Source organism: Bolinopsis microptera, chromosome 1 (assembly GCF_026151205.1).
Source record: "Bolinopsis microptera isolate Bmic1 chromosome 1, MBARI_Bmic_1.0, whole genome shotgun sequence".
NCBI lineage: Eukaryota > Metazoa > Ctenophora > Tentaculata > Lobata > Bolinopsidae > Bolinopsis > Bolinopsis microptera.
Window position 1 is genome coordinate 23,021,490 of NC_087072.1, and position 24,645 is coordinate 23,046,134.

The 24,645-nt window shown below is 38.9% G+C and overlaps 2 protein-coding genes across 2 annotated transcripts in view; both read right to left on the reverse strand.

Moving 5' to 3' along the window:
• LOC134825041 (uncharacterized) overlaps window positions 1-24,645 on the reverse strand; it is an 852,482-nt gene that overhangs the window by 386,837 nt on the left and 441,000 nt on the right. The gene's annotated exons all lie outside the window — the stretch shown is intronic.
• LOC134825914 (general transcription and DNA repair factor IIH helicase subunit XPB-like) lies at window positions 7,368-10,717 on the reverse strand. The gene is made up of 5 exons (XM_063838115.1): window positions 10,621-10,717; window positions 8,413-8,462; window positions 8,084-8,250; window positions 7,803-7,947; window positions 7,368-7,484 (listed from the first exon to the last, which is right to left on the reverse strand). Exons 1-5 carry the CDS (start codon window positions 10,715-10,717, stop codon window positions 7,368-7,370), a joined length of 576 nt encoding a protein of 191 aa, XP_063694185.1.

Here is a 24,645-nt window from a genome sequence, read left to right on the forward strand (position 1 = left end):
GTTTAATGAATTTTAAAAAATGTATGGTTTGGCATAATCATTGCCTACAATCCTGACCTGAGTAATTTACCCCTTTGAGACTTTATTTTGGGTTGAAAATTAAGTTTATCGAGAGGAAGTGAAAAATCTCTGGTTCAAATTTGGATTTGAAGCCATGTTTAATTTTTTCTGTTGAGGTCAATTTTTTGCGCAGAAAGCGTTCGATTTTAGGGGAAAAAAATTTATGTTTGCTTTTAATTTTTATGGTGCCGACGGCACCTGAAATCGACGAAATCTGCAGGGGTGTTCGTCACGGGGTGTTTCGAATGCTGCTGAAAACGTATAGTTGAATTATTCAGCCCATTGATGTAGATGTAATGTGGGGTTGATTAATCTTGGGCCCAAATCTCAATAAAGCTCAGTTTCATTCATACTCTTTTCTGTAAATGCGTGCAATGTATGTCAATTGTTTAACGGTTATTTTAGCATGATTTAAAGCCGCTATCCCTTTATTGCGTCAGCTGGTTAAACAGAATATTATGACGCAGTGAAACTATCGGACTACGATGTATGGGGACTTGCCATCCCATGGCAACATTAAAATACATTGACTCTGTTACATCGTTTCCTCAAATTATTTGTTATATATAGTAGTAGTTGAATAATAATAGTAGTGTTGAAAGTATGAGCGAAATATAAATATTTCATTTCATTTAATTCCATTTTATAATAAACATAGTATAACACTCGGAGTTTTCTCAGAACGTTCAAAGAATACGGTACCAAATCAGTGCTGATTTACAATTATCTTCAGTGCTGATTTACAATTATCTATATGTTGGTCTTTTCTTATCTCTTAGATTAGCTAACTTATAGAATTGCGCTGCTCAAGCCACCTTTACCATATAGCTATACATTTTCTGGAATATTCCGTACATCCCGTACATTAGTGTTACATATTCTTAATAGTGCTTCTATCAACCTTGCTATTAATCTACGATCTATCAACGGTTACCTGTTTTGACATTCCATTAATTAGTCAATTTAACTGTCACATTTGAGATTTATCTGTTATCTGATGGGTTCAAAATCGATATTCACATTTTCTAAAATTGACGATACTCCTCGTATTGATTCTTACTTTTCTTCTGACAGTGCTTTCTCTCAAAGTGAATCTATTAAACGTGCACTAAATTCAAGTGCAAATAGTTCTGATAGTATAACTAGTGAATCTGGCAAAGAACCTCCGGCTAAAATGCCAGTTACTCACAACTTCCAGTCCAGTATTCGTTTTGATGTTGATAAAGCAAGTGATAACCCGTCCGAACTTACGGATTTAAAATCTCTTATTGTTAGCTTGCACAGTAAATTTGATCAACATCTAAGTGAGATTAATCCTCAACTTCAAGATATTAATAAACGTTTATCAGCTCTTGAAGAGCATTCCAATACGAATATTAGTTCTGTAACTCAACTTAGAGAGCGTGTAGTGCAGATCGAGCAGAGCGAGTCGAACCTTGAACAGAGAGTCAGAGAGCTTGAGTCAGTTGGGAGTGAGGGTAGAGAGGATCGAGAGGAGTGGAAGTGGAGTCCCACAGGATCTGACCGAGTTTCCGTAAAACTTTTAGGTGATTCCAACTCCTCAGGTAAGATCAAGTTTGGGGACGGCAAAGGAACACTCGGTCCCGCACTTCCAGGGTCCAGTGTTCACTGCCCAACACTCTCTAACCTCACTAACCCAGATTCCCAAGAGTTCGAGAACGTTTCAGATGTCGTGATTGCAGTAGGGACAAACGACCTCAGACAGCAAGGCAGCAAACGAGGAGCTGGTGGAGAACACCTTCACCTACGTTGCAGCTCTGCTGAAGAAACGCCCCGAGATTCACGTCCTCCTCCCTGGAGTCCTTCCTATCTGCACGCCTGGTAGTGAGACTAACTCAAAAGTTAAGTTATATAATCATTTTATCAAGACTATGTGTAACTCCCACATTCGATTAACCTACATTGATACCAAAGTCTTTATGGCAAATGATGGATCTCTGAAAACTGGACTTGCAATGGGTACTGAAGACCCTCTTCATCTAAATACCAGTGGTTTAAAGTTGTATTTTAGTAGGATAAAGTATGCTTTACGTGCCCGTCATGACCTCCCAAATTCCAGGAGAGTGAAAAGTAACACGAGCCCTAGACCCAGGATTAGAGCAGGAGGAGAAGAGCAGATGGATGCTGAACAAGGATCTCAGAATGACAGAGGTGGAAATAGCTACCACAGAGGACGGGGAGGTGGAACTCGCAGAGGACGGAACTCCAACAGAGGAAGAGGATGAACGGTATATCTCACTCTATCCCACGGTCAGAGTGTTGTGTTCTAAATTATAAACCACTTTAAAAAGCTTAATTCTGAGTAGCATCTTCCTTTTCCTAGTACACAGTGTAACGTTATAATTTTTACTTAATTTAGGAGCTTCTGTCCCCCCACAATTTTTGCGATATCTCGTGACTACCTAGTATTATACTACTCATCGACTGTTCGGTATATTTCCAAGTCTAATAACTTCATAGCAGTTTACAATGTGCCATTTATTAGTTTTTTCATCATGTCGTACGACACATTACCCACCTTTATCAGGGTTTATCTTGCCCGCTCACAAACCTCTTCTCTTAGCAGCTTCCCTGCACCATCTTGCCGGCTCATACACTCGTCACCATGTCCGGGTTCATTCACAGCAGGCACCAGGTTCAGGGGTTGGGCCGGGCTGGTCAGGCGGTGTGGTGTTGGTTGATGGGGGGGTTTGTTGTTGGGCGATGGTGTGTGGGCTTGGGCCAGGTGGTGGCGAGGTCAGGTTCACCTTTCACCTCTCACATCCAGCCACTTGAGCCTTTCTAGCCAGATTGATTTCCCTCTGACTTCTATATTGGAGAGTATCAGCTTAGAAGCTTATAGTATTAGGGGGACGCCCCATCACGGGATTTCTAGGACTTGTTTAAGCGTATAAAATACATTTACTATATGGGCTATAGCAGCGTTATTTCAGCAATTTCTTGTTTAATGATTCATACATCTACTAGTAATAAGATGTGTGATTGCGTGTGTTTTTATCATTTTGTTTTTTTGTCATTGTACAATAACTACTACGTCATTCTTTGCAATATTGGGAGAAACGGTACTAGACTCAATACTAGCTTTACTCGTCACGAACTTAGTGAAAATAACTTTAGAGCGGCGGCTAATTTCAGAATTTACAATGTCAGAAAATGACAGTGTAGGAGCCAGTCTTAGGGTAGGTTCTTTCAATTGCAATGGCCTCGGAAACCCCGAGAAACGTAGATCGGTTCTTGGTTGGCTACTAGCTAAACCAGAAGATATTATTATGGTACAAGAATCTCACTCTGTAGTTGAAACGGAAGACTTCTGGAGGACAATCTGGGGGGGAGATATTTATTTCAATCATGGTACCTCTAAGTCCACTGGGGTTACATTCCTGGTCAAACCCAATTCTAATATTAAAATTTGCAGTCACAGGATCATCACACAGGGACGTGTATCACTGTTAGAAATTGAGAAGGATTCCATCAAGTATTGCTTGGTAAACGTCTATTGTCCTAATAGCAATGATACTTATGTTGTAGAGAACTTGTTCCTGGAAACTCTAGGACGTACAAGGGATGATTATCGTATCTTGGCTGGGGACTGGAATACTATCTTAAATAATAATCTTGATAAATATGGTGGTAATAGTTCCCACAGTAATACTAAGCGTCAGCAATATTTGAACCAGGTGACCGCTGATCATGGCATCAGTGATATCTTCCGTCTTAGTAGGGGTAATGAGCGTGTTTATACTCACGTAAATAAACAGCACAAAACCCAAACACGCCTAGATTTCTTCCTTATAGATGATAGTCTGGTTAATTATCCGGTCTGTAACGCAGATATTAGTCATGGTTTTCGATCTGATCACAGCTACATTTCATTATCTCTACAGGGTTCCCCCATTAAACGTGGAATAGGATATTGGAAACTTAATAATAGCCATCTAAATAATGAGTCGTTTTTGAGTAATGTACGGGAGATTATCAATGAAACTGCTGACAGTAATTTTGATTCGTACTCGGGACTCTGGGACGTGATTAAAATGAAAATTAAAGATTTTGCGATCAGATTCGGAAAAAAAGAAAAGAAAGAAAAAGTTGCAAAAAAGAAAAAAATATCCTCTGATATTGAAGAGGTTAAAAAGATAACTGATTTTATGCAGAAAGATGATCTGCGCAAAAAATTGTATGACTTGGAATCCCAGCTTGATGGCATCATTAAAGCTGAGGTTAACGGGGCCATGACCAGGTCTAGGATTCAGTGGACAGAGGAGGGTGAAAGGTCCACCAAATATTTCTTCGGGCTGGAGAAAAGTAGAGCTAAAAAAAAGTCTATTACCAAACTTATTAACAGCGATCAGAGTGTACTACGCACACAGCAGGATATTTCTGAGCACGTAGTTAACTTTTATCAGGACATCTTTAGCTCTACGAATCCAAACGAGCATGAAATAACCGATTATATTAATTCCAGTAACCTAGATACTATTGATCAGGAGAACGCTGATAGGTTAGATAGGCCAATTTCCCTCCTGGAGATGGATAGTATTATCAGTAAATTTAAGAAAAATAAATCTCCAGGGTGGGACGGCCTCACTGCTGAATTCTACAAAGTATTCTGGGAGGACATTAAGAATATCCTATTTAACTCCTTTTCAGAGTCGGTTGATAATGGGGTTATGTCACCTTCACAACGTCTAGGAATTATAACACTTATCCCGAAACCTAAAACCCCCATTGAGTTAAACTATATAAAGAACTGGCGACCAATCACCCTTTTGAATGTAGACTATAAGATATTCACTCATATTATAAAAAATAGGATCTTAAGTTCACTTCCAACACTTATTAGTACAGCCCAATCCGGGTTTCAAAAAGGGAAGAGTACCAGCGATAATCTGATCTTAATGTATCTAACCTTAGAACATTACCATGAGAACCAAGAGGATACTGGTATGATTATGCAGGTCGACCTCCAACGGGCTTTCGACTCGGTCGAACATAAGTTTCTTTTCAGTGTCTTGGAAGGTATGGGGTTTGGAAATTATTTAATCAACTTGGTGAGAGTGGCATTTCACGCTGGTATGAGTTACGCTAACATTAACGGACACCTTAGCAGCCCTGTTCACATACTTCGTGGCGTCCATCAGGGGAGCCCCCTTTCCCCAATTCTTTTCCTCCTAGTGTCCCAGGTACTTAGTAATAAGCTACAGTATAACCCTTATATTAAAGGCCTCAGCATTAATGGTATCGACATACTCATGAGTCTGTTTGCTGATGACACGGATCTGTACCTGGATCCCTCCCAGGCTTGCGTAGATGCAGTTATCCTAGAGCTCAACCTGTTCGGTCAGCACTCAGGCTGTAAGCCCAACATCAGTAAAACTAAGTGCATACCTTTAGGAGCTACCAGAGACAACACTAGTCTTCGAAATTACCTTACCAGTACATACGGGGAAGACATGGTAGCTAACGAGTTTACAGCATTAGGAGTCAAGTTCGACAACACGTCTAGTGGAGCTGATCTCTGCAAAATGAACTACCACAGTAAACTTAGTAACGCCAGCACCGCTATCAACACCTGGAGTAAGAGAGACTTAACTCTGATAGGAAAGTGTACAATTATTAAATCTCTTATTCTTTCCCAGTTCACTTACCTTATCATACCACTAGAAACTCCTGATACTAACACCATCAGTAAAATAGACACTATGATATTTCACTTCTTGTGGGGTTGTAAGAGGGATAAGTTGAAACGTGATATTGTTACTTCTCCTCGTGAATGTGGGGGTCTAGGTCTCTTCTATACTAACGATTTTATTATAGGTTTAAAAGTGTCACTTATAGGAAAAGTTATCGATCCTAATTTCCAACATGCCTGGAAAAATATTATCATCAATCAGCTTTTACACCCAAATATACCAACTGTGTGTATAGAAAACTGTCTCACATTAAAGAATACTGGTTTTACCTTTAACCTTCTTCGCCATTATAAGCTTTGGAAGTCTATTTCTTCACAGTCAAGTAAGAGTACAGTCAACCACTGTGTGTGGGGAAGCGACGTAATAACGGACATTGGCTCCAAGCTCTGGAACGATATTCTTATTGATAGAAATATCATCTATCTTTCTGATTTTGTTTCAGAGGAAGGTAACCTCTTAAGTTTTCAGCAATTTCTGAGAAAGTGGGGCCAAACAAGTAGTATAATCTCTTCGACTCAATATGCGAGTATAAAATTGGGAATACGTCGATTTAATAATACCGATACGTTTACAAGTAACATTACATTTATCGATACCCAACTTTCACTTCGCTTTTGGGGAGGTAGGAATACCCCCAACTCTAGAGATACTCCTCTCACTATCAAAGGTAGAAACATTAGAGATACCATGTCTAAGCGTTTAGATCCCAGCACCCTTCCTCCAATGAGGAACTGGAGTGCTAACCTCTCCTTAACGGATATTGATTGGATTAGTATTTTTACGGATATTTTTACTTCTTTCTCAAATAACTTCAAACTTATTCAGTACCAATATAAGCTCCTTCACCGGATTAGTACTTGTCGGTACATGAGATATAAAATGAAGATTGAAAAAGATAGTCCAAATTGCTCGTTATGTAATCACAACCTCGAAACTATCTCTCACATATTTATTGACTGTCCAGCCACAAGCTCTTTCCTACAGGGAGTAAATCTGTTTATTAGATCGAATATTGACGCAAATTATGACGACCCATATCGCCACTATTTGATTTGCTTAAATCACAGAGATAAAAGTGTTAACTTCATAAATTCGGTTTGCTGTTGGTTTATTGGAAGGAGTTTCCAGAACAAGGAACCCCTATTCTGGGAGCGATATCTTAAACATCTTAAGCTTTTCTTATTAGGTGAAAAACCGGATATTATACGGTGCCTTAAAGACGTTATACCTTGATGACCATTTTATACCCAAAGTTCTGGATCCACTATACACTCTTGTTTATTTATTCTCTCGAAATTACAGCCGTGCCTTACCTTTACCCTTTATTTCACAAGTTGTAGCCAGTGGAGTTATCTCCACTACTAGTATTGATATAGAGTCATATTTAAAACCAGTAGTATCTCTCCTTTTTCTCTCCATCTTATGTGCATTTTATTACTCTATATCCACTGACTTTATTCGACGTATTATCTAAAAGAATAAAAAAATTGTGTGCGTGTGTTTTTATATTTATTTTGCTACGGCGCATGTGAAACCCCAGGGCATCCAGCACCGGAGAAGCTGAAATGACACTCTCTGAACCCTTGGTGCCGCTCAGATTTTGCCTCTTGGCTGGTAAGCCGAGTCTTGATCGATTAACTCAGCTTCTTCGGTACAACACAGACCGGAGGGTACTATTAGCCGCTTTGCCGGTGGTATCCTCCTGGTGTCCTGGGGTTTGGCAGGTTCCTCATTTAAAAAATAAAAAAAAAAAAAAAAAAAAAAAAAAAAAAAAAAAAAAAAAAAAAAAAACCCGGTCGTCCATTATTTATAAGCGACCTATGGATGTGAACATTATACTGGTGGGGACTGGGGAGGTGAACCATACTTTGTCCGGCACGTGACATATATAAACCAATCAGCTTGCAACATTGATCAGTCGAAACCCAGAATCGCTGTCACGTGTAAAATCAAATATGTTTCACCTCCCCCCCCCCCAGTATCCAGTGCAGACAGATAAGATCTATAAGAAACGTGATATAATAATACCTGCAGATCGTCCGGAGCCTCAGCAGAGACAGCAGCAGAAGATCCCGGCTGAGCAGGTTCTGCCACTGCCTTGTTGTTTGTAGAGAACATGTGAGCTTTTGTTGATATCTTCTCCTCTATCACGGCACTGTCTCCTGAACTTTCTCTGGGGGTGGTTATCGTTAAGGTGTCAAGTGAGGGGATTTCATTGTTTTTATTGGTTTGTATGAACTTTTATTTTATTTTAATCAATATTTGATTAAATAATTATAATTTTAAAACGTTTTAATAACTTTATCAACCTGGCACCAGCAAGAACAGGATCTTTTAATAAACACTGCAGGACATCCAGATGAGCTGTTTCAAGGAAATACTTGTTGTGCTTGAGAACCAGCTTAACTTTACCGTAACTACTGGTACACATCCTCACAAAGTCCTCAACACCCGCCGGCATGGACGTCTTACTCAACTGTTGTAGAGCAGGTGGTTTATAATATTCTAATTACTTTTCTAGTACTACTTAACTTCATATTTTCCCATTACGAAATTAACTCCAAATTTAACGAAATGGAAAATGATTCTTAATGACAATGACAATTCTTTTACCTTACACTTCGGTTATAACCCGTACCTGGGAGAGATATTTGACGATGTCCTCGGTCTGAAGACCGACACTGACGGCTGCGTACAGAGTATGGGGTCAACCTGTACTCGTGTATGTTGACAGGTCGACAGACAGGCTCAGCTATCGCTATCAAGAAATCGTGAGCTTGCCTGAAGGAGTAAAATGTTTGACAAGTTGGTGAAGGAAAGCTAAATTGATAGTCACTAATTATGATGTAGAAAAAGTCACAATGATCGTTAAAACGTAGACCTAACCAACATACATTACTTCGAAAGCTTGTCTAAATTGAAATAAAAAGCTCTAAAACCAACTTGTAAATGGGAGAGAAGGATTCCAGGAATATTTGGCCGTCTGATGTGAGAAACAAGGGTCGTGTCTTATGGTCTGGCTTCATTTTAACCTCCTTCCTGTAATCAAATGCCCCATATTCGTCACCATAGGTGCAGATTTCGTTTTGAGGTGAACTTTTAAGTTCCCGAGAAATTTTCTTAAGTTTGCTTTTTTTTCCTCCTCGGGCACATTCGTAACCTACGGGCCAGGTAAACCTAAACTACATATTGACCGTTATGTACGTCGGTATCTGTTGAGGAGCCAAATCATCTGAAAAGCCCTTAACCTATATTTTGCTCAGGCACGTAGCCAGGATTTTTCTTTGGGGGGGGGGGGCTGTCGGCGAGCGAAGCTGCAAGCTGTGGCAGGGGTCTGGGGGCGCGGCCCCCAGCGGGGTCCAGGTAAGGGGCGGACCACATTGGCGGGGGCTAGGGGGGGCACAGCCCCCCGGAAAAATTTTGCGAAATAGGGTGTTTTAGGCTAAATTGAAAGTTTAATGAATTTTAAAAAATGTATGGTTTGGCATAATCATTGCCTACAATCCTGACCTGAGTAATTTACCCCTTTGAGACTTTATTTTGGGTTGAAAATTAAGTTTATCGAGAGGAAGTGAAAAATCTCTGGTTCAAATTTGGATTTGAAGCCATGTTTAATTTTTTCTGTTGAGGTCAATTTTTTGCGCAGAAAGCGTTCGATTTTAGGGGAAAAAAATTTATGTTTGCTTTTAATTTTTATGGTGCCGACGGCACCTGAAATCGACGAAATCTGCAGGGGTGTTCGTCACGGGGTGTTTCGAATGCTGCTGAAAACGTATAGTTGAATTATTCAGCCCATTGATGTAGATGTAATGTGGGGTTGATTAATCTTGGGCCCAAATCTCAATAAAGCTCAGTTTCATTCATACTCTTTTCTGTAAATGCGTGCAATGTATGTCAATTGTTTAACGGTTATTTTAGCATGATTTAAAGCCGCTATCCCTTTATTGCGTCAGCTGGTTAAACAGAATATTATGACGCAGTGAAACTATCGGACTACGATGTATGGGGACTTGCCATCCCATGGCAACATTAAAATACATTGACTCTGTTACATCGTTTCCTCAAATTATTTGTTATATTTATTAGTAGTTGAATAACAGTAGTAGTGTTGAAAGTATGAGCGAAATATAAATATTTCATTTCATTTAATTCCATTTTATAATAAACATAGTATAACACTCGGAGTTTTCTCAGAACGTTCAAAGAATACGGTACCAAAGGAATCATTCAACATCAAGGTGTCGAGAGTCAGCGACAGACATGAACTAAACATCAAACATATATTATGTTCTACATAATAAACCTTTCTCACTCTAGCTGCAGTCTTGTAGTGTTGAGTTAACTTAATCAATATTTTCCTAACTTTCATAAATCATGTTGCTGCCTCATTGTAGTTATTTTGGTCTTTACTTGTGTAAATGTAATTGTAATACATTGATGTAAAATTTATTTGAATTTTGAAATAAAAACATCGACCCGCAGTTGACACGTGTTCACAAGCTTTTAATCTACTATTTCATAGCATATAGATTTTATTCATAATTTGTTAGATCAGTTATATAATCGACAAGTATATTTATTCCCTCCATTTGTAATCTTGGTTATTTTCTAAACTTTTATCAGACTGTATCTTTTGTTACAAAGAAAAATGTATTATTAATTATACCTCAATTAAAAAAGAAAAAAATGTATTGAGAGACAAATGGCCGAAATAATTATTCCTTGCGATAAAATTCCACTGTATCAAGCTAAGCCGGAGTTGAATTAAAATTGAACAAAGGTTGATTTAGAAATTTATTAATGCACTTGTGATTCTTCACTACCCACTCCAGACTAATTATCAAACCTTGAAGGGAGTGTTTGGCGCTGTTAGGAATAGCTATCTTCTTCTTACTGCCCTCCCCATCCTCCTCACCGTCTCTCCTCGCTCTTTTACCCGTCATCAAGTTACATAGCTTCTTTCTGGGACCAGGTAGATAATAATCATAATAATGGTCCTCAGTAATTCAAATGATTCTTATCTTCAATTTTTAGCCTTAATTTCTTATTGTATCTAAACATTTTGATTTCTGGTGCCTATTTATCAATTTGGCCAATGCCCAATAAGGCCTCGTTTTTATATTATGTGAGAAACGTTTTGTCGTGTTTATAACCCCTCCTCCCAGCATTTACTAAACCCCCGGCCCCCATTCAGCAATTCCATCTAAACAATTTAAAATATGAATAATCTTTGATACTTAATTGAAATCAACTCTGTGGAGAAAAAGCATATTTAATCATTAATCAACTTTATCTCGGATTTATCAGCAGTATAATTAGTAAAAGTATTATTAGCAATATATGCATATGAATGAAAAATCGTAATTTTTCGCAAAATATGATAATCTGTATAATGAAGACGGTCATAGAACAGACAAGGCAGGTCAGTCGGGTGCCGGTCGGCGGTAGGTGAGCGACGGTCGGAGGTCGATCGGAGGTACAGTATAGTTACAGATTATTTTAAAACTCTTCTACATAAGTCTGCCGCAAACAATGGCTGCTGCTCTTGCATCTTTCAGATGCCTGGTAGTGTTGATTACTCTGCTGGCTGTGTCGTTGAGGGCCTCTATTCTGATCCTTCCGTTGGCCCCGAAATCTCTCTTGACGAGTTTCAGTAGTCGGGGGTGGTCGAGGACTGCCAGCTCTGCGATCTAACGACGCCGTCGGAAGACCCTCTCTGGGATGCCGTGCTTCGCCAAGGCTTGAACTGTGGAGTCGCTTGAGGCTGAACAAGGAGAGTTAGCGCAGGACCAGCACCGGTGTTGATCGCTGAAAGCAAAATTGTTAATGTGGAAGCACAAATGAAGAAACCATTCTTCATCAACAAAACAGGACAAAATATTGACCAGCAATCAGCATTCAGCAGATAATATAAACGATAATAATTACCTGTACACAAGAGCATAGATTTTGTGTCCTAACCGGCTCCTAACCGGCTCCTCAGACAAGACCTCCTATTACTGATAGTACCTTTCTCCCTGAAATTTTATCGACATTACACCTACGAATCCAAATCACGGTATTCATTATATATAACTTTTGTAATATCGTTAGTTCACCAACCATCTTGATTGATTTCAAATACTTCCACTGAGTAACTAATTTGAAAGATATGGTTTACGCCAAACGTTAGGCAAACTGGTGCAGAAATAATTATAGTAACAACCATGATTCCTATACCTGAAGTGGATTACATCTCTTGTATAGAGCATGTTCATTGTTCATCGCTTGCTTTAAAGAATATTGTTTATTCAACCCATTACTTTGTTTTTCCATCTTTAGCTCAGAGATCAATTTTGTGGTTGCTCATATCCGATCTTGAGGTAGTTGGGTTGTACCTGAGATATAAGTAAATGAACTAACATTGTTAAACCTAGGAACGTGAACAGACCGGATATCCGGTATAATATGGTTCCGGCCGGATATCCGGCTTTTATATCCGGTTCCGGTCCGGTTTCCAAAAATTTGGCCGGATATTAAACCAGAAATTTCTTTTTAAAATGTTCCTGAAATGCATATTTTTGTCTGAATTCCTGCGAAGGGACATCCAGTCAGTACTCTCAGTGACCAGTGAGTTCACTGTAGCTTCTTATCTGTCAGCGAATGTTATAGACCCGTTTAGGTGAGATTTAGGTGAGAAGTCGAAGTAGTTACCAAGACCGATGACAAAATAATGTTTTACTATGAGCATTGCAAGCAGAGGGTTTCTTCTTTATTGTGGCAAGCAAACCGTTACTCACTCCCCTTATACCAAGGATTGAAAACAAAGGCCATTATGCTATTAAAAAACTATGGACATTATCCTCGGTTATAAATATTATATATCGACACCACGAACTTGTGAGAGCTGAATTTTGGGCTTTACTTCTAAGGGGCCATCTTGATCTACTTCTAGGACGTCCGTTAAAATCGCAGATTTTCAGACCACCCCCCTCCCCCTGTCCAGGTGTGTCCGAATTTTCAAAACACCCCCCTCCCCCTTACGTCCGGATTTCCAGCTACTTTCAAGAGTACGAATAAAACTCGGCTATCATAAGCTGCTCTGGAAATCGAATTCCCGTTCAAAATACAGGGATCTAAAGTCTAAACTTACAAAGTAATTAGTGTCAAAGAGTTGAAATAAATGGGACTTTTTCGTTAATTCTGCCAAAATTTCCGGATGTCCGGATTTTCAGAAACCACCCCCTCCCCTTGTCCGGATTTGTCCGAAATTCCAAAACCACCCCCTTCCTCCCTATTTGCCGAACGTCCTAAGTAGATGGCCCCTAAAACAATTTTACATATTTGTGCTACGCAGGGATGTTCTGAATTCTTGAAATGTGCGTTTTGATTTTATATCAACCATTGGTTGAAATTTGAGATAGCCGATAGGGCATGAACACAATTTATAGTCGGACTGTAAGTTTTTTATTGTGTCCACATGGCTTTTAATATTATAATTGATAAAAACCCACAATATTATAATTGATAAAAACCCACAATCAAGGATTAGTTTAAATTTTCCGGCAATTTCCGGCAGCCTCAAATTTCCCGGTTCCGGCCAGGCAAAATCCGGCAAACCGGAAAATAGATTGATATCCCGTCGTTTCCGGTCCGGCAGCCAAAACCCTAGACCGGTCGGTTCCTAGTTGAACCGTTAACGTTAGGTCGTGTGTGATGATGTGCACCAATTACGCTTGAATCAACCTCAAAGGGTCCTAATATTTTACTAAAGTCGTAAATTAAGTAATATGGGTCACATACAGGGTGAGTTAAAAATAATGTGTGGATTTTAAATGGCTCTAATCTATCAGCTGCTTTTGGTCCCATGGAAAGATATTGTACAAGGTAAAATTACAAACAACGCGAACGAGGATGAGTAAATTTGGCAAATTGCTATTTTTAGTTCTTAGCTCCTGAATCTTAGTATAGAAAGATTAGCTGCCAGCCGTGCACAATTATGAGATGTTATTGAATTATTTGAATAACATATTCTATGCGGGCATTTGTAGTGCACTGACCTCTGTTGCATTAAGTAAATACACGTGCAAAGATTGTTGGAACGACATTATGATCGTTGTTGTTGTCACATTACGTTGTGTTCAGTGTGTTTTACATTCAAATCGACTGTATCTTTGGTTGGGATGGATATCTTTAATGCGATAAAATCATAAAAACTGACTATTAAAGAATACTATTAGCTTCCTCCCTGTGCGATCAAGGGTTTTTCTTTTTGTCAAATCAATACTCGTTATAGCGGCCCCTTTAAATGAGCAATCTGCCCTACTCTGTTCTGTGTTTATAACCAGAACCGTCCTTGTACTGGTTTAACAACACACAATACACAACCTTGTTCTGGCCGCATTTAAATTGTCCACTTAACTGCACTATAGTGCATTTATCGTTAGGCACCTGGAACCTCCTTTTTGATGAGCACTAAACGGTCATTATGAGCATTGTATAGGTTGCTCCAGAACTTTTTTTTCTCACTTGATATCTTAGCAACAAACCATATATCTTCAATCTCTAATGAATAAGCCGAATATGCTGTTCCATATATTTTCTAACCTTCTTGAAACTATAATTTATACACAACAAGATACAAGGCTAGGTCGGTCACTCCCGGTGTTGGGATGGCCTGAGGTGCTTATCTCCTTTTCAGTAACCCTAAGCCACTCTGTGCCGAGGCACTATACTAGCTGTAGGGGGGTTAGCCCTACGAGCCAGGGAGTGTGAATCACCAGCCGAAGCTGTACCAAATCACAGCTTGGTAACTGGCCGACTTGAATCCGACCGGATTTGAACCCGGGCCTTCTGTTTGGGAGGCAATCGTGTTACCACTACACCACCCGGCCGACAAAGTAAGCCCCGGCGGGGCTCGAATTCGCAATCCCCGGCTTAGAAGGCCGACGCCTTAGCCATTAGGCTAAGGCATATGCCTTCTAAGACTGAGGCTAAGACTATAATTTATAACGCCTCCTTTATTTCCGTCCTACCTAGAACAAAGGTCACGGTATATTTAAGTCTGGAGGGGGTTGTTCAAAACTTATAAGTGATACGAAATGTTTATTAAGAGTCGTTTGACTTGGAGAATAGAGTTTAAGTTTGTGTTGAATAACATTTACAATAGTCAACTGACCTTGATACAAAATTTACAAGTGTTTGTATAAAGGACACTACGCTTCAACAAGGAGTGATTAGAAGATGATAATGAGTAATTACATATTATAAAGACTAACGAATTGCTATCTGTGTTTAGGACTTCTTTAACTTTACTCTTTAGTTCTACATTCCAAAGCGAATTAGAACTTGCTTAGAAATTTTCAACTTTGTTGTATTCTCTATGATATTATAGGGTTCAGACCGCTCACCTCGATACAAGCCCACCTTATTGAGGGAGGGGGGCGGGGTGAGTTTTTAAAAAAATGCGTTAATCGTCTTCAGCTGTTTGTTATCTCGCACTAAGACCCCCGTTGTCAGTCTATTTTGAGGCATGACTCAGCTGTGATTCAATGATAACGTTAAAGCTAGTACCTCATCATGGGTGCAAACTGCAAATAAGTTCCAAAAACCAAACATTAACATCCCGAAACCGAAACTTTGAGATCGATGTTTCCACGGGGGGAAAGGGGGAAGAGACGACCCAAATTATACTTTTTTTGTAGAATTGTAGCTCATCACAACTGGTAGCTGACGAGACTGTAGTGCTATAATGCAGCTGTGGAGTATAATTTATACAGATCAGCACATAATCACTCATTACAGATCATTAACCGAAAAAATTGCAGGGTGCATCTGGTCGTGGGATTGCTTGCAACCAATCAAGATGCGACTTTAAATCACATGTCGAGGAATACCGAATGCGTGATTAGAGTTATTCTATACCACCCATATTTAAAACTTTATGAGCCCCATGCTAGTAGACGGATTACCCATTATATTAAGTCTTTGTAAATATGTGGGCAAACTAATGAGACATTTTTTTGGAAAACTAATAAGACACAATTTTCCAGGTTTATCGTAAGATCCAAAACCTCAAACATATTATAATATTATTATATATGCCCAGTGAGTCTGTCATCAGTGCTCTCACACCGTAAATTTGTAAGTTTTTGTATCGTTCATTCTCGGCTTTCACTGTTCCTTTTACAACTTTTGAAGACATCTTGTTATCCTGATCATTTTTCTTTTAAACACTATTTTCTATTGATTTAAAACTATTGTCAGTGTCTACAGAGTTCAATTTACCTTGTTTCATTTTTATGAATTGTCGCTGATTGTCGAGTTGCTTCGATTTCAACTGATCCACTTTACTCGCGGCTGATCTACATAGTTCTACAGTCTACACAGGTCGTGGAGAGATTTTCAACCAGGGTTGCCAGTGGAAATCTTTTTCAATTTCATCAGAGCACAGTGGTTGCGTTCTGAAGAATGATATCTTGCCCAGTACTTGGCCAGTACTTGATCGCCAGAGTATAATTCTGTAACCGAGAACAAGCAAACGTGTCGGTATTATGGTCAAGTTCGGAGACAACCTGTACATAAAATCAGTCACTAATTACACTCATTTCACTGCCATAAACGGTAAAATTAATTATAATTCCTCTGAAAGTCCAAGGGGTACAGGCTCTTCAGATATTATACTCCAAACCTTTCTATAATGATATCTGGGTTCAAAATTTAAATAACTCAACCTTGGTGGAGACAGTGGCCACCTGAAAATTACAAAAATAAAGGAGCTGTAAATCACTTATGAAAATAATATTTACTCCAAATTTCACAATTTAAAGTTACGTAAGACAGGTGGGTACTCAAAAAGTGCCGGTTGAGCAGGTTTGTCTGCTCAACACAGGTGGAGCAGCTCACTGACTACATGAGCTAATATAAGTGACTAGAACTAACCCTCTCATGCTTTTTAAATGCTCCAAAGTCCTAATATTTAATATTATGGGTTATACCAATCATATTTCATAGAATAGGATCCTCAGAATCGGCTCAACCGAGGTGGAGACAGCATAACATGCAATTCAAAATCTGTTATTCTGTAGTTTAGGAGCTGTAGAGCGACTGTGGCAGTCCATGTGCAATACCAATGATTCTAAATCATATACCAACTCATATTACAAGGCATCCTTGCTGAAAAGTACACTCAACATAGGTGGAGACTCAAATTTGGCAAATTTGGGCGTAAATTTGACCTCAGAAGTCAAGGTTCTCCACCTGGGTTGAGTGGTTGATGGCTAGTTTGATGAGTTGTATACATGCTAAAGGGTCACCCAATCTTATTTCTTCCAAAAATCAACTGCCAAAGCTCAACTCAACCCGGTGGGGCCAGTTTTAATGCATTTTTTAATGTTTTAATGTTTAATCAACAATTTCTCCACCTTGTTGAGTACCTTTTCACAACTTTGATAATTTTTTCATTTGCTAGAACACTTTGCTTTAAGACAGAAGGGGTAACAGTTTTATGATCCCCTACAGTAGCAGTTAACAGAGCAGATTAGAATTAGTGATAAAACCAATGTATTTAGGCATGTTTGACAGGCATTTTACTGGTTCTTAATGAAAGATCTCCACCCTGTTGAGCGTCAATGGAAAAAACAAAATTTAACGGGAAGTAGAAAAGGCCGAGACGCAACTTTCTAGCTAACCTAGAACTCTCTAAACCTTTCTCCACCCCCGGTTGAGCAGCTTTGAAAAGTGCATTTAATTTCTCCACCTCGGTTGAGCACTTAAATAAAATATTGATAAAATTATCAGATTGCAAATTTGATGTAGTTTGTGTTACCAATAACCTTTTCCACCTTAATCAAAAGTTTCTTCAACCAGAGCCAGTCTCCACCTTAAATCTCCACCTTTTAAGGGTTTGTTTAATAACACCTGTATCTGCTCAACCGTTCAACCTTTTAATTTAATTTTTTTACTCAGAGAAAGTCCTGAAAAATGTCTTGTCAGCCATATAATCAAGGAGTTTCAGTCTGTGTTGAGCTGGCTCCACCACACACTTCTAAAAAAGTAAAAAATGTACAGGTTGTCTCCGAACTTGACCTTATGATGTTGTACATGTTGGTAAATTTTAATCACTATCTTTAGTTTAGAAAATTCTTAGATATATGCGTTGCAATGACAATATTTCATAACTTAATACTTCAATTGTCTTTCATTGTGTTGCTATTACTATTACTGAAGAAGTTGATTGAGCCGGATCAATTAAAATTTCAAATTCTGTATCTAATTATCTTTATATTACATCTTCAATATTAGAATATCTTACCAATAGGTCAATTGACACGGAAATCATGACAACAGAAGCAGCCGGACACACTTTCAACGAGATCACGGACATAATAATTGGAGGACTTCTCATCTTCAGTATGATAGTTAGTCTCATTGGGAACATTCCAGCTTTTCTCTACTTCTGGTCGATCAGGAAGAAGTCCCTTCATTTTGCCCTCTACACAATCGTCAGCGCTGCAGACGTCTGCACGTGCGTCTGCGCGTTCCCAGTGGTCGCTTCTTTGTTTAACAAACGACGCCCTACTTTGTTCAACAACTACACTTTCTGCGGCATCTGGACTTTAATATTCAACTTTCTTCAGAGGTTCACAATGTTCATGGTGTTGATGATCAGTGCCACAAGATGCATTGCTGTTTTCGCACCTTTTTACAAAATCAACCAGAAAGCAGCCATGCTGGCATGTGCTTGTTTTGGGGCATTCATCATGGTAGTTGATATAACATATGTTGCCACCGCTGAACTCAGCTTTCTCTACTGGTCTCCTGGTGCCGGCAGCGGAGTGGCTCCGAGTGTTCTGCCTCCCGGCAAAAGCTGGACAATCTATATCCTTTTGCTTCTGGTCATAATATTCGGGATATCTTTGGCAGTGTTCGTCAGCTTTGTTCTGAGCACAGTGGCGCTGCTAAGGCGAAAAAACGCCAACAATGAAACCGCCAGAAAATTCCGCGGGGTAACTGTTACTATAGCTTTATTCACCGCAGTTTTTCTGCTGAACAATCTGCCACTTTTTACTATGCAGCTCCTGCAAAGCTGTATTGAATGGTTTGAGTTGGACGACTTTATTCAGAAAGTTCCGGTCCTGTTCTGGTACGGTTTTATGACGAGTCAGTTCTTCTTCACAACACTGAACACCGCTCTGAATCCTTGTCTGTATTTAGTGCGGATGGAAAAGTTTAGAACGTGGACATTTCAACGTTTTAGAAAACCATCTGCACTTTACACTGTCAACAGTACATATCAGTCCAATAATTTGGCTTCGCCGGCAGAAGCGCTGAGGTACAAAAGAAATTATTAATGGCCGACAAGTGACTTGCAAGTTGCAATGAAATTAACTACGGAAATCATCTTCAAAACAGTACTCTTTGTATTCAATATTATGATCTGATTAGAATGCCTGTGATCACAGGGAGGAAGGTAATAGTATTCTTTGGTAGTCAGTTTTCATAATTATAGCATCAAAAAAATCCATCACAACCGAAGACACAGCCGATTAAAATATATCTCGCACTGAACTTGAAGTCTGAACATTTAAGTAATTACCACAAAACCGATAAAAATTACGTTAAAACAATCATCGCACGTGCATGTGCGTGCAACAACCCTTGTTACCGTGGTAACTATGCAACTTCCTATTTCTCATCTGATTTGCACGTGGGCGGTCGTGCAAAAAGAAATCTTTGAATTATTATAATCTGATAATTATGAACTTATTTTCTGTGCACGATCGCCAATAGTTTAAAGACATTGCTTGGACATACCTGATGATGACAGAAATATATCCCTTTCTTTTCTGGAGAGTCGGTGGTCCGTGGTATTTATGTACGGCGTTTGTTGTGTCATCGAGTTTAGTTACCATTTTTTTGAGCACTCCTACCTTCACAATGTCTTCCTGGGGTAGATAACTTTGTAGACAAGCTTATTTAAAGATACGTTAATAACTTGGTAAACTAGCTTATTTGCATGGTAGCAATACAATTACATTTCACCCTTTTTTAAGCTAATTGGTAGTTTCTCTAATTTTATTCGTATGTGTAATGAAGTGAGCTTTGAGTTTGGATTTAATGTTAGCTCTGCAACTAAACAGGCCAGGGTTCTCTGGGACTCTGAACAAATCAGTGTTCGTTCTTTTGAATCATGATTGCTGCATTTAGTTACTGTCTGCAGAAAATATTTTAAACTTTTACCGCTGTAATCTTCAAATTGACAAAAATGGCAGATCCTCACTTATTTGACTGTGTTTGAATTACCTCAAAGCAGGTGAAATTATTGTGTGCAATCACGAACGAATTAAATTCACCGAATTAATATTGCTTGATTCGTGTATTGAAATGTTATGAAGTGAGATTGGATTTGAAATGTTTTATTTGAAACTTTACTAAAAATATCCTCGATACAATTTTGTAACGATCACTTAACTTACGTACAACTTATGAAGCAATATATAACTTAAAGCCTATGTTAGACTTAATGACGCAAAACTAGAGCACAAATGGTTGTTTCCCTATGGCTTTCCAACACTTCCAGTGCATGCGAGGTTGTCACGCGCAGTGCATGCACCAGTGGCACTACACAGTACACATTACACAACGAAGATGTTCATTTAACTTGACAGATATTTTTTATCCTGTGGTCGTATAGAGAAAAACAAAGTAAAAATATATCAGTTTCTTTATCGCATTGTTATAATCTCATGTTTGTTATTATTCCTTGCACTTGCCATGCAACTTTTAGTTGGGAAATATTCGTTACTTTTCCCATGCACCTAGTTACAGTTGACCACTTTCGCAGAAAACAAACTCCACAATTAGTATAACTACTTTTATTTTAAGAAACGAGCTTACCGATTGCCGAAGCGAAATGAACCACGTTATTTTTTGCGCGACCAAATGTTTTAGCAGTGATTTAACTGTACGTGATGTGTATTTGATTAAATCCGAAAGATGTGAACAGTGAATAATTATCATTACAGTGGTTATTTCATAATAGGTGATCCACATTTAACTCCAGCGATTCAACTTTAAATACTTCCCATTATATGGCTGGGTTTCCTACTTTATCCAACTAGTAGTCGTACAAAGTTTAACTCAATATCTGCTTAAGTGTGGATTTTATAACAGAAATACTTGTAAATCCACAAAGCCGCACACAATGCAACTACCTACAATTTGATCCCTCCCAACTTACGAATCCGATCACTAATTCACCTCAATTAGTGAGAACCAGACAAGATGCACCCGACGAATTATTAACGTTTGCCATGGGCATGGTACAAACAAATATGCATAAATAAATAGAACTATACTAGTAGGTGATAGGTCAAGTTTGCCGCCCTGCATATTTTATGTCGGGAACGATATAAATAAGGTTCTACTCTAACAACTAGTTAGAGTAGTTATAACAGCTACCTGTTACAACACAGTTGCAGCAACTAAGCTGCATTGACGTCCTGAATATTTATAATGCCGTGGCTTTGATGTTATTATCATGGACTTTTTGGATAATGGGAACGGCCCGGAGGTTTAGTTTGAGTCGAAGTTGCTTGGGGATTGGCCTTTGGGTCGGTGAAGTTTGGTTTCCAAAACTCAGATGAGGGGACTGAATCTTTTTTTCATTTCTGTCGTAACCCGTATCACCGTTCGCCTGTTTTTGAAAATTGCACCCTCCAAGCTTTAATGGACGTTAAATTATTTTTCATTTATTCGTAAACCTAGTAATAGTAATGGATTACGTTAAGGAAACCTTACTCTATTCTGGTGTTGGTGAATGTTAAAAAATATTCGTTGAACTTGACTTATTAATAGATTTGAAAATCAAATTTTACAAGATGCACCCGACGAATTTTCGTTATATATATTACATCTCCATTATCAAAATATCTTGCCACAAGGTCAATTGACACGGGAATCATGACTAACAGCACTCACGTAGCCTATATCACAGAAGTGGCCGGACACACTTTCAACGAGATCACGGACATGATAATTGGAGGACTTCTCATCTTCAGTATGACAGTTAGTCTCATTGGGAACATTCCAGCTTTTCTCTACTTCTGGTCGATCAGGAAGAAGTCCCTTCATTTTGCCCTCTACACAATCGTCAGCGCTGCAGACGTATGCACGTGCGTCTGCGCGTTCCCAGTGGTCGCTTCTTTGTTCAACAAACGACGCCCTACTTTGTTCAACAACTACACTTTCTGCAGTATCTGGACTTTAATATTCAACTTTCTTCAGAGGTTCACAATGTTCATGGTGTTGATGATCAGTGCCACAAGATGCATTGCTGTTTTCGCACCTTTTTACAAAATCAACGAGAAAGCAGCAATGCTGGCATGTGCTTGTTTTGGGGCATTTATCATGGTAGTTGATATAGCATATGTTGCCACCGCTGAACTCAGCTTTCTCTACTGGTCTCCTGGTGCCGGCAGCGGAGTGGCTCCGAGTGTTCTGCCTCCCGGCAAAAGCTGGACAATCTATATCCTTTTGCTCCTGGTCATAATTTTTGGGATATCTTTGGCAGTGTTCGTCAGCTTTGTTCTGAGCACAGTGGCGCTGCTAAGACGAAAAGAGGCCAACACTGAAACTGCCAGAAAGTTCCGAGGGGTAACTGTTACTATAGCTTTATTCACCGCAGTTTTTCTGCTGAACAATCTGCCCCTTTTTACTATGCAGCTCCTGCAAAGCTGCATTGAATGGTTTGAGTTGGACGACTTTATTCAGAAAGTTCCGGTCCTGTTCTGGTACGGTTTTATGACGAGTCAGTTCTTCTTCACAACACTGAACACCGCTCTGAATCCTTGTCTGTATTTAGTGCGGATGGAAAAGTTTAGAACGTGGGCATTTCAACGTTTTAGAAAACCATCTGCACTTTACACTGTCAACAGTGCAAAGCAGTCCAATAGTACAAAGGTTTAGCGGAAACGTGGAAGGACAAAAAACATTATCACTTCAAAAATAATTTGCATTAAAATTTTAACTATGTGCATAAATCATTTTAATAGTTACTTATACTTTGCATGAATAATAATGTCACGAAAGTCTATCAATTTTATATTTTCAACTGAATAAATCATTTCAAACATTTCAGTTTCTCACTTATTTTGCAATCTAAAATCTAATGAATTCGCATGTTTGCGATATTTGAGTGTTTTATTTTGATCAAGAGACATGATAAATGCTCGAAGGACCTCCGAAGGAAATTTATCATCGAATATATCAGATGGTACAAATCACCCGTAGTAAATCTAACACCTGGTTACCTAGCTTATATTGTTATACTTATGTTATTTATATATATATATTATACTACTGTGCAAAATTTATCATCTGAATCCAATCAATCTATTATATACATATTATCTATATCCCAAAGCTGTTGGACCATGTCAAACCATCGGAGTGCGGACAGCTTGAGTCAACAAACGTATCTTAATAGCGTAATCCGTGAAAATAGCATCACAATTGTTTGTTTTTGTAAATAAAATAAAATAGTGAGAGAGAGATCTCCTCTCTGTGGGGTGGTCACATATTGTGATGGCCCTGTTAAAGCTTAACAAATCTCAACATAGGTGACATAGGTAGGTGGTGTTAGGTGGCAATATCAGTATAGTTTTGACATGGTTAAACGGAGATGAGGAGCCAAGAATAACAGGGAGGCTTGGTTGATGGGGAACACAGTTTATAAGAGAAAGTGATAACGTTAAGGTGAACAAGGTGCCGCAGCTGCAGTGGGATACTTACCTGGGATAATTTGAAAACAAACCATTTCAAGAACTTTAACATGTTTATGCGGCAGATGGCATAAATGCAATATACTGTGAGTCCAGACAACATCATTGATCGGTTTAGTTATTATCACCATATATCTGGTCATTGCGATTGACTAATGATTGCGATGAACAACCTCTAATCTGTAGTGATAAAACATAGAAATCGCCCAATCTCTTCGAAGTTAAAGTTCGAACACCTGGTGAATCTACAGTAATTGAAATATATTGTCATTTCAACATAAAAAAGTGCTATTTTTTGTTTCGGTATGAGTGTGTTACTGTTACTAGTATTCTTCGCTCTATTCAACAGGTAATTTTATGACTTAAAGTCTACAAATCCATTGGGGCACTTTTTGAGCTGTTTTAGAAGCTGTCATAATTTAACGATAATTTTCACAATCCATCTTTTGACATTCCGGCACATGAATATCCGTCAATATTCGTTCAGACCTTAGAGAATTGTCCAGTGCCGATGATCGGCGTAGTTTATATTTCCTTAATCTTTGCGTTTCATCCGTATTGAATAATCTATGTAATTATACATGTTAAACTATTCTAACAGGAATTTAACCGCTGGAACAATACACGACCACTCGCATGATGTCGATGGATATGAGGCTTATCGTTTGACCAAGGCCTATGTATGCACTGGCGATGAGACATGGACCTTGAAGATTAAAAACCTTCCGCTAAGAGGACTAATGTTGCTGATGCAGGAATTAATGTGTGTGAAACATGTTCAAGTCCGAGATAGAGGTAAAAAGATCACCCACATATTTGAAGCCGCTGAAGGGATGAAAAAAACAGAAAAAACTCAAAACTGTTTATGGAATGAGGTAAAAGTAAATTTGGAGGCCGCGTTCTGTGAAGAAGAAAGCCATCTCATCCTGGAGATGACGATCAAGCTTCTAACCGTTTCGTGGTGTCCCTCTTTTCCTGACGAAACAGCAGCTAACATAGTCTGTTGGATCGGGGACTTCCTTACAGAACACGTAGAAGAAATCAAGAGAGTTGTCCAAAGATACGCCTGTGATGATTATCAAACCAATAGCACAGCTCAACGAAGACCA

What these genes read in the sequence shown, in the direction of transcription:
- LOC134825914 (XM_063838115.1), bottom strand. Translation starts at nt 10,717, where the DNA reads ATGACGGGTAAAAGAGCGAGGAGAGACGGTGAGGAGGATGGGGAGGGC. An exon ending in TCGTCAAATATCTCTCCCAG is followed by an intron (nt 8,251 to 8,412) that starts GTACGGGTTATA and finishes GCTCTACAACAG; the next exon opens with TTGAGTAAGACGTCCATGCC. An exon ending in AGGCTCCGGACGATCTGCAG is followed by an intron (nt 7,485 to 7,802) that starts GTATTATTATAT and finishes GCCAAACCCCAG; the next exon opens with GACACCAGGAGGATACCACC.